This window comes from Leptidea sinapis, chromosome 38, assembly GCF_905404315.1.
Source record: "Leptidea sinapis chromosome 38, ilLepSina1.1, whole genome shotgun sequence".
Taxonomy (NCBI): Eukaryota; Metazoa; Arthropoda; class Insecta; order Lepidoptera; family Pieridae; genus Leptidea; species Leptidea sinapis.
The window spans coordinates 5,040,181-5,051,649 of NC_066302.1; the positions used below are offsets into that span (position 1 = coordinate 5,040,181).

An 11,469-nucleotide genomic window follows, 5' to 3' on the forward strand; every position below is an offset into this window, starting at 1 on the left:
ATAAATCAATATTATGACAGTTGCTTTCCAATACATATATGACAACATTATGTACGTTCATAACAATAAAGATATATTTTTAAGAATAGTGACTATCACAATATCAAACATCGGAAGTAGAAATAGACTTGCTGTTCCAACTTTCAGACTTCATCACACTGATCACTCATTCATGGGCAAATGTATACATAAGATACATAATAGCTTTAAGGGTAAATGTATACACTTCTATAATAAAGTCCCAGCCACTGTTCAGGCATTATCTATAAATAAATTTAAATGTTTTATAAAAAAATTGCTCTGTCGTAAATCCTATTACTCCACTGCTGAATATCTAAATAATCGGACAGCCTGGGACTAGATTGTGATTGTTTTATAGCGATAGGAATGACTGTACAATATTGTTTATTGTTATTGAAAAGAGAACAAAAAAAGAATACTGGGAGAATTTCTTGCACCGCTTCTTCACTCTCAGAGCGCCATTTGTTTCCGAAGCGGTAGTAGTATCTAGAAGTTATTCAAAATGACATCAAAAAGAAATCTAAAGGAATCAAATTTGAGAAACTAAATGCCTTTTATTCTTTTTATGCCCAATATAAAATAACCTCTCACATCACTTCATCAGCTTCATATTAAGGAAATTTTAAAGAAGAAAGCTTAAACTTCAGATATATATTGATGATCCGGCAAACGTTGTTTTGACATAATATAATTTATTTTTATTGTTCGACGGTTTTATCTCCGACCTATTTTACAAATACGACTAATATGAAAAAGTTTTTTTTAATTTTTTGGGTTAATATATTGTAGTATATATACTTCTCACAAAAATTTTGAATTTCTATTGGTAAAATTTGTGATACCTCTGGTGTGCAAGAGAGTGTAGGCGGCGGTGATCACTTAACACCGGGTAACATTTAATACGCTCTTTAGTCCTCTTTTTCCATAAAAAAGTTTTACCCTCTAGAAGATTGTGCTAATGATTATAACTGAAAGAAAGTATTTTCTTTATTCATAAATTTTTCAATGATTTTATAATATTCTGCGATTCGGCACGGAGGCAAATCCAATAAATTAAAAATCATGAAAATCAGTCCAGCAGTTCTCCAGATAATATAAGTGTTTGCACAACTATGTTGTGTAATGTATGTTAATTTGTACTAAGAATTTTTATGATGATTTCACCAATAGGTATTATAAACGCTATAGTTGGTAAGGATAGACAGGTACGGATATATATAAAATATCTTCTACGAAAATAAGGATTACGAAAGGATTATAGAAAAATAAGTATTTATACCTGTGAAATGTTTCTTTATTTGAAAGAAAGAAAGAAATATATTTATTTGTTACAAACACAATATTTATATAATATAATAGAAAAAACATATACACAAAACAAATTACAAATTGGAGTGTTTGTCACAAATTGGTCACACTACAGCATATTTGGATTGTTGCTGTAGATACAACACAATCTAACACAGAACACGCCATCATTATATTTGTTTATAAATATACGTTAAACCACAGAACAATTACGATAATAACACTAAAATTTAAATGCTGTCCAATTTAACAGGAGACTAATGGACACTAAATTGTTTCAAAACGGTTTCACGGACCATCTATTCCGTCTCTTTCTCACGCCTAAGTTTTGTATAACGATAGTTATCTCACTCTCACACAGGGTTCGTTAGATTACGCTAGTATACTTTTTTTATGAAAATAAGGGATGAGACGAGCATGACGTTTAGCTGATGGTAATTGACACGCCCTGCTTATTACAATGCAGTGCCGCTCAGAATTCTTGAAAAACCCAAAAATTCTGAGCGGCACTATAATTGCGCTCAGTAATTTCACTAGCTACGGCGCCTTTCAGACCAAATCACAGTAATATGTACACATTATTGCTTCACGGCAGAACTAGGCATCGTTGTGGTACTCATAATCTAGCCGGCATCCTGTGCAAAGGAGCCTCCCACTGGTAAGTGATAAGTAAGTGGTATACTAGGTTTAAGATTCCCACCCACCTCGTAAAAATGCATTTTCGGTTTTTGTGTCATAATATTATGTACGTTTGTTCTAAGCTCTTTCAGGTCGGCAACGCTTTTGTAATACCTGTGGTGTGGTGACGTCACAGGTAGAGTGAGAGCCGAGAGTATGAGCTGCGGTGATCAGATACCATCAGATGAACAGTATGTAAGCAAGTCCTCCACTTCTATAAAAGCAATCTTTATTAATATACTATTTTCGTTATAACTTTAAATGTGTTAAACGCCGTGTTCGTAATTGACCAATAAAAAGTGCAACCCATCCATGGTAGGTTAATTAATTTAGGTAAATATATCATTCAATATGATAAATTCCTAATTATCCTATTTTAATATAAAAAAAAAAAATAGTTTATTTCAAAGATTACATATACTTTTTTAATGGTTGAGTCTTCCCAGTAAGTTGTCTTAGGACACTTGTATTACACACACATATTATTTAATGAACAATATAGAAATAAACAAAAATGATTAAAAACCAAATTGTACAATTATCGCACAATAAAAACAAGTCTGAAAACTGTGTGTGTGTGTGTGAGTGAGTGTGTGCATGTGGGTTTTGAATGTGGACCTTTAATTAAAAGGCATAAAAGGCATTTATTTTCTCAACATTGATTCCTTGAGAATTTCTTTTTGATGTCATTTCTAATATACTAGACACTACTACCGCTTCGGAAACAAATTGCGCTCTGAGAGAGAAGATGCGGCGCAAGAAACTCTCCCAGCATTCTTTTTTTCCGCTCTTATCAATAATAATATACAATATTGTACAATGCTTTTCTTAATCACAATCTAGTCCCAGGCTGTCCGATCATTTAGATACTCAGCAGTGGAGTCATAGGATTTACGACAGAGCCATTTTTTTATAAAACATTTAAATTTATTTATAGATAATGCCTGAACAGTGGCTGGGACTTTATTATAGATGTGTATACATTTACCCTTAATGCTATTATGTATCTTATGAAGCCTACTAGAATTAGTTACAAGCAATCCCTTATTTGTAGTGTTATAATAATGAAAATCACTTGAGTCCATCTATGGAATGCGTGTGCTTGTCATGTCAGTCTGATCAGACGATTTTCCACTTCATCATAAGCAAGACAAGTTAGCCAATAGTTTAATATCTATTTGAGTTGTATGATTCGACGGTAGCCCACTATTGATAATTGAAATAAGGTGACCAATACATCTCTATTATATTTGTGTCGTCTGCCAATAACGTTCAAAGTATATTATCTTAGGTACGATGGATATTAAGAGGGTGCGTTCCACCGCGGCCCCGGTGAACTGTCTATTTGGTGTAGTGATGGCCGCTGGGCGGAAATAGCACCGGGCGCCGGGCGCTGCCTACTTCCGGTTCATGACACATCGACAAATTAATGTTTGACGAATCATTCGGTTTTCAAATTTCACCAATTTCATGTTTTGGTTGTTGATTAACCTGGCATTATGAATTATTTATGTGCATAAACATTATAGAGTAGTAGTATTTATGTTGTAAGTACGTAGTTTTTTGTCTTGGTCATCTTGAAGTATAAAAAGACGTTGTCAAAAATATTTATTAGATAGTGACAACTAAAGATCCAAGTGCAACTCCAGAGGAATCACAAGTGCGTTGCCCGCCTTTAAGGAAGGTGTACGCGCTTTTTTGAAGGTACCCAAGTCCTGTCGTCCGGGAAACACGCACAAGGAAGCTCATTCCGCTGCTGTGTAGTACGTGGAAGTAAGCACCTTGAAAACCGCACTGTGGAGGACCGCCACATATCCAGATGGTGGGGATGACATCCTAACCTGTGGCGTGTCGTGCGAAGGTGGAATTTAGCGGTAGGAATCAGGTGAAACATCTGTTCGGAACACTCCCCATGATAAATGCGGTAGATGACACACTGAAGCGACGTCTTTACGCAACGCCAAGTGATCCAGCCGTTCACAGAGCACTGGGTCCCGGACAATTCAAGCTGCTCTGCGTTGCACGTGGTCAAATGGATCGAGCTGATACTGGGGTGCGCCTGACCAGAGATGACAGCATATGTGGCCAGACCTGCGCTTTGTGCAGCGCTAGAAAGTGTTGCCAAGCTCTATTTATGACATCCTTCTTCGCGTCTAGCCAGTGTAACCCCCGCAGTTCTAGTCCATATCCTTCCTGCTACAATTCTTATGTCAACCACCCATCTTTGGTCCCTATTCCTTTTCATGTGTCCTGTGCACCAATTCATTAACACTCCATTTTGCCTGTCCTCTGATTGTGCCCAGCTCACTTCTACTTATGCTTCTTAATAGTGATAGATACATCTTTGATTCCTATGTACTTTTTTATGGTTGATATTTGTATTCTGTCTAAAAGTTTCTTTCTTCTATGTTTTTTTTTTATAAAACAGTATACAAACTTAAAACTAAACATATTGTACTCGCCAAACTTTAACGTTTCATGGCGAGATAACGCTCTTATTTAAAACAATAATTTGTACAATGAACTCTCAACAAATCAAATACATAAATACAGATTATATTATTAAGAACTTCATTATATTATTAACATTAAGCATTATCACACATTTTCTTTTACTTTCTCAAGTAAGACCTTTTTTAAGTTTGTTTTTAGTTTTTTTTAATCAGTAATGTAATATAAGCTGAACTTTAATATGTAACTTTAATTTGAGTTTTCGCTATGATGGCAAGAAACTGTAGGTAAAGGAAAATTCCATTACATTTTATTAATCATAATATGACGCACGAAGTTGGCGAAATAAAACATCTAGATCTGATACAAATCGTAGCATCATTTCGATTATTTTCAATGCAATCGTGAGTAGGTAGTAACAAAGTACGTTGGTTTCAACAAAACTAATAAAATATGGACGAATGCACCCTTTGTTCCGTAACGTTTCATTTAGAAGTTCTTTTGTAAAATGTCAGTTAATACCAAGGCTGCCTTGTACTGGCTTAAATGTTCCGCATCGTTGTTGGAGATACTTACCATTTCATATAGCTATTAGTCTATGTTATAATATTATCGTCAAATGAAATTTAATTTTTATGGAACCTCATTGCAAACAAGATTTTTAAAATTACTCTTAAATAAAATGACAAAGAATCAATGTAAAGGAGATTACTCTAAGACAGGGGTGCTCAAGCTTGAACTGCTGGCGATCTACCTCAAAATTGTTAGACTACGATCGATCGGCTCTGAGAGGCTTCAAGTGTGATGAAGGATTGTCGTCTAGGTAGAGTGTCACGATGACATAGATATTAGTTTTGCGCAAAATATGCATTTTTTTAGTCAAGGTTAGTGTAGGTCTGCTCTTAAATGTCAATGAAAAAACTCATAATTATTATTCAAAATTGCGAGTTTATTGGTTCTTACAAAACAAACGCGTTCTAAGTTCTAAGCTTAACTACATATAGACTGTGGATGTTGAAGCGTGACACTGCATGTCCTGAGCATACTTTTCATAAGATGGTACGTAATTACCGATTTCAGTTTATTATACCTGATGTTTTTCTCGAGATCGACACAAAAAGCAATCGCGATCGACCTGTCGATCCCGATCGACCGTTTGAGCACCCCTGCTCTAAACTATATAAAATATGTAAAATTTTACCGGCTAGCCTGAAACATAAATATCTTCTACTTGTAAACAATCATAGTAAACAGGATCGTTTCACTAATTTGGTGCAGCATAAAACTGGCACAAGGTCATTTTGTTCAGGTTCAGGTTCAAAGGTAATTTTGAAATACCCATGGTACAAAATTACTATGGAGATAGAACGTTAAAAAAACGAGTTCCATACTTACTCAATAGTTTACCCGAGAACACAAGACGTGAGCCTACACTTGCTAAATATAAAAGGTTTTTAAAAAAAAACTTGTTAAATACGTTGTAACCATTTAAGTAATATAGTTTATATAAAGCGAATTAGCTGCAGTCAAAGTGCGTAAGCAGTTTTGCGGGGCATGGTTTAAATGAAATTGTAACTTTTATGAATAAATATATTACATACATACACACAATCGATGTTTATGATCACTGGCAGCAACAAAACCGAATGACAAGGTTCGATTAGTTGTAAGACAATATAGTTGCACATTTTTTACAGTTCCTACCTTTAACGAATAAAAATTAAATTGAATTGAATTAAAAAAGACACAATTTCAGCCCATTGTCTTACAAAATTCATCATTCATTTTAAATTTTAACGCGCCTACAATATATTGATAGCAAAAATGGTATACCGCGTTGTGCTGCCTAGCTAGGCGTTTTGAATAAGATAATAATATAATTTAGTTTGTTTTTAGTAACAGGAATAATACTTTCAGCTACTTTTAGAATAAGAATTTCGTTTTCTTGGGTTTTTGCAAATTCTTCGTGTTTATATTCTTTGGCATTGTAGGCGATATTAATAAAATCTTTGTGCTGCAGGAACCTAGAGGGCTTTCTGAGTTACTTATGAACTAGATCCTAAATAATTATTGAGAGAAAAATTTTAAGAAATTAACAAATCTAAATTAAACACATTTAAAGGATTAAAACGCGTGTAATTGTAGGTAACTTTTTTTACATTCGATCTTTGCGTAAAAGTTACATTTTTATTTTAGTTAACCCGACTCGTTTTAATCCTTTCGAAGTGTTTTATTTAAATGTGTGACACTCGACTTAATCAAAGAAAATACTATTTAGCAAATTATTGATCATATTGTTGCTTCTCAATACATTCTTGATAAGGAAATGTATGTAAATAGGCATATAAGCGAATTTTCTAGAAACTGTTCTAATCATACTATTACCATAGATAATACATTTAATGAACAAGTACTGCGGTATCAAAGTTGTATTACTAGAATAGAGGCCGGCTGTCTTTTCCCCCGGCACAGTAGAAATATGTAAACCCGTTCTTTTGAGATCTGGCGGCATACCTTTTCGAATACGAGTAGGTAGATTTTGACGGGCGTGATTTGACAATCTTTATTTGAATAAAATCTTTGATTTTGACTTTAGTCCATTGAAATGTTACATTAGTTTTGCATTTTTTAGAGGACGGAATTTTAGTTTTGGGATATGTGTGGGTAGTTTTTTGGGTTTTTTGTCAGACGCATAATTTCTGAGATATCCGAAAACGGTGTTTGCACCCCTTTTTCCAATATGGCGGCCGGGGGACAAGGGCTGCAACCCCACAAACTCGGGGTTAAGCTTCTATTAACCCCCACAAATGTTCCAAAAATAAAATTGCGTCCTCTAAAAAATGCAATATTCGGTCCTTAAATTGTAACATTTCAATGGACTACTTGGGGAGTAGAGATCCTAGTTTGAATTGTTTCTAGCAACATATAGCAATAAAGACGATTCCTATAAACAAAATTTAAGTATATTGTACTAACGATTACAATTTGTGGAAGAATATTATGTGAAAGAAAAACATAATAATATTATGCTCATTAAAATGGAGCTTGACCAACATTCATATTTATTATTGATATTAAAAAAAACTAATTTGAGTTTATATGTGTATGTATTTGATTTATTCACGCCATCACTTCTCAAAGAAAAGGGATATAGGGAACATTTTATGCCAGTGACCTTGTTTATAGGGCGGGGTAACCCTGGGTGTACTAGTAGAATTTAAAGGTTAAAATATTCATTAATTAATAATAATACATGACTAAAAAAAATTAAGAAAAATGATGTAATTTACTATTCCACATTTTGTAAACCAATAAATTGTATTTGGTATTTGGAGTAATTTTAGGCTCAAACTAAATATTCCGAGGTCAATTTGTGACTTTTCAGTTACAACATTTGATTTGAAACAATAAAATGTACAATAACAATTCGACATATATATCAATTTAGAGAAAAAGGTTACTACTAGAGAGAATTTTCGGTATTCAAAGTCCCAAAGTAGAGCGCCGCGATACGAACTTTAGGTCGGGCCGACGATACTCATGTGGCCACGGCGACAGAAAGCTATCTAAAGCTAGCTTATAGTCAAGGCACAAAGGTATATCGAATCAAAAATACAAATAATTCGAGTCCAATCATAAGTTAGTGCTATATTTAATAGTTTTACTCCATATTTTTATTGGTTTTTCATTTATATTAATATGGAACTTCACTAAGATGTTTAAATCTACCGGGCGCTAACTTTTTTATTATGAGTTCCCGAGGGAATGCGATACGAAATTGAATGCCGACGAAGGCAATCAAGAACAAAGAACAACTAATCCGTAGGGGTGTAGTTGGGGGGAAAATACGAACCACGTTTTTCCGTTCCTATGTTTATTTTATGTTTTTCTTGATTTAATATAATATTATAACGTTTGGATACTTACTTCGGACTTCAATAGTCATCTATTTGATTAACTTCAAAACTTCTTATTAACTTCTTATACAGTTTAAACTATATTTTTTCATTGTACATCATCAATATTGCTTACCGATTCGTGTCCAAGATCGAAGGTGTCCAAGAGCAGTGTTCCATATTCTTCTCAGATAATTCAAGTTAATAACAGAGCGTACATAGCTGTTGTTCCGAGACGAAGATTGATCTAAAAATAAAATAAATATATTAGTTATTAACTGTAGAGGAGGAAAAACGAGCGAATTAGTCACCTGACGACATGATCATCACCCACATTCTCCTCCAAATCAGATCAAACGACCGTTGTGTCAACCTGAATTCACAACTCAAGGAATTTTACAGTTTGGTTGTTCGTAGATGAAGAAGGTTCCTTGAAAACTGCACTGTGGAGGAACGTCACATTTTCACTATTTGGAGATTCACAATATCTTAGTAAATTACTAAGAATTACTTTGTGTGTATGCTTGTTTGCAACACCAGAGTGAGGATTGCAAATACAATAAGTATAATATATACCAGCGATACAGCAAGATAGAAAAAACAAAAACAGTTTACTTTAGTTATTTTCATAGTTTTAAGTCCTATGATATATTGTAATGGGGCAGTGTGGCCGATATTAATACCATCTTTGTGCTGCAGAATATGTTATTCGCGCTATTTATAACCCAGGTCCTAAACAATCATTAAGAAAAAAGTTGTTGAAAAACTTAAAATTTTTGTGCGTAAAGGTTATTATAAAATAAATGATTTTCTTTATGATACCACAGACTAGGAATAGAGCGAACACCCTCAGGCTATTTAATTGTAAATATTTATTGTACGATTATAACATTGCTACCATATTTTTATGAAAAGAAAGCCCGCTGAGTTCTTCTCAGGTCTGAGGCACATTATTTCAAATGGTGGTAGTTTTTGACGTTCAATAAGTGATCTTAAAATCATATTTTGAATAAAAAAATTGGAAAGGCTTATTTAAAGGCTAAGAATGGCTGTACCAAAACCATTTGCAAAATTTCTTGAATTTTATATTACCAATATTTAAGAATACGACAGAAAGATATCTATCTCTTCAAAAATTAACCTGGAGTGCCCCACGGGAGTGTATTAGGTCCGGTCCTGTACCTATTATACACAAGTGACATTCCTTAAATAGAAAATAACCCTAACCTTTGCTGATGATTATAGACTCAGAATAAGCGTTATTATTCTAAGCTTATAAGGTATATGTAGTAAAGCATAATGTATAGATTTGTAGATCACACTTTGACGCTAGTCACAGAACGTAGTGATTATATTCTCTTTGCTAGTCATAATTAGACCTCGTTACGGAAGGACGTGTATTATTTACTACTACCGTTACCTATAAACCGATTTCTCTCAGGTAATAACCTTATAGAAGCAGCAGAGAACGTTTAAATAGTGGTAAACACTGTAGCTAGTGTTTAAGTGGACTAAGAAATCGATAGTTAATTTTGATGATTTAAAAATAAGAAACCAGATTACGACCTATTTAATTTTAATATAAAAATATTAATAGAAAATGAAAATATTACAAAAAACCTAACCTTGAAAAGTTCTTTAGTTTTCGTCCCAAATAAAAAGACAAAATTATGACCTATAAATGTCGAAGTGATCACTATCTACCGCAACTATAATGTGAAGAAGTGGCAATAATCTCATCGCCAATCTTTTAAATCAATATTTAGAGCTATAGCATTTTACAGCTCATTTGCTACAATCTGTGCAAAATGGTGCAAAAACACTCAAATCACAAAAAACCCTCAACATTTCTTCCTACCTATAACAGATGCAACAATCTCATACTCTGTAAAAATCTTAACCTTAACAATAATACCAAAATATTTCCGCTTGTAAAGTGGACGTGAATAAAGCCATACAGGACCGTTGTATCCTTATACAGAAATGAAACGTGAAGATATAAGATTAGAAAAATATTTATTAACTAATTAATACCTACAGTGTCTAAATATATGAAGAATTCGTTTAAAAATCTAGACTTTTAAATGGTTCGGTTAGAACCCGAAAGTGTATCAACTTATTTACACCTTTCTAGGTAGGTACTGATGTGAGTTATATTTTTAAAAATTAAGAAAAGTACCTACCTAGATAATGTTAATAGTTGTCTACAGAAATAATGTTGCCCTTTGAATAATTATACAAACTTGATAACATAATATAACATTGTTACATACAGATATGAATAAAATAACTGTGACAATAAAAATAAAAACAATTAAAGGTATATAATATCACCTCCGTCCAGGTCTTCGTATCCATTCCTTGTGTTCATCACTCTCAAAGGAACCATCACCATTCACTACACTTTAAACTGGCTTGTCATCATCAACATCATTTACATCGCGCTCGGCTGCTTCGACACGCGCCGAGCGAGGACTAATTACACTGATAGCTATAGCCTTATCTCCGGTAGGGTCACTTATCTTTATTTACAATTGCTTGTGTATGTGGGGTGAATGAAGATGAACAGTATTCGTGGTTCTATCTATGTCTGTAGGCTTGTGAAACTAAAATACCTTTTATGAATTAACTGTGTTCTACATATACCTACTACTTCAATAATATTATGCTTATGTAGCGCATTATGTTCATGCGCGGATTGTAATAGTTTATTTTAGTTGTTGTAGTACTTACCGAACCGGTTCAATACAATTGCAGTATGCCTTGGAGCATTTACCAAATGCCCTAACCATAATCACTGTGTATTTCGAATTCCTTATGAAATCTCACTATTCTTTTTACATATATCCATATTCCTGACTACTATAATTGTGAAAGTACTCAATCGTTCGCTACATAGTAAGTTCGAGGAATATATTATTAGGTATGCACAATGGGAAGTTGGGCTTTAGGGCTCTGTCAATAAAGACTGCTATACTGACACTGAAGCAAACGGCAAGATACTGTGTCGAAAGAAATTACTCCTATCGTTATCTTACGATGTGCGAAGCGTTTTCGAGTACCTATATTAATAAGAAGTTCAATCAGATAAATTGTGTAAAGGAGGCTGGGGAGC

The 11,469-nt window shown here is 33.8% G+C and overlaps 1 protein-coding gene across 2 annotated transcripts in view; it reads right to left on the reverse strand.

Annotated features, from left to right (window-relative positions):
• Positions 1–10,813, reverse strand: part of LOC126975824 (probable phospholipid-transporting ATPase IA) — a 121,256-nt gene extending 110,443 nt beyond the window's left edge. For both annotated transcript variants that reach the window (XM_050823851.1, XM_050823853.1), the window contains exons 1-2: positions 10,689–10,813; positions 8,491–8,601 (exon numbers count right to left, since the gene is read on the reverse strand). In XM_050823851.1, coding sequence (XP_050679808.1) covers positions 8,491–8,601; positions 10,689–10,749 — 172 coding nt within the window. In that variant the 5' untranslated portion in view covers positions 10,750–10,813. The remainder of the gene's footprint in view (positions 1–8,490; positions 8,602–10,688) is intronic.
• Positions 10,814–11,469: the final 656 nt, after the last annotated feature.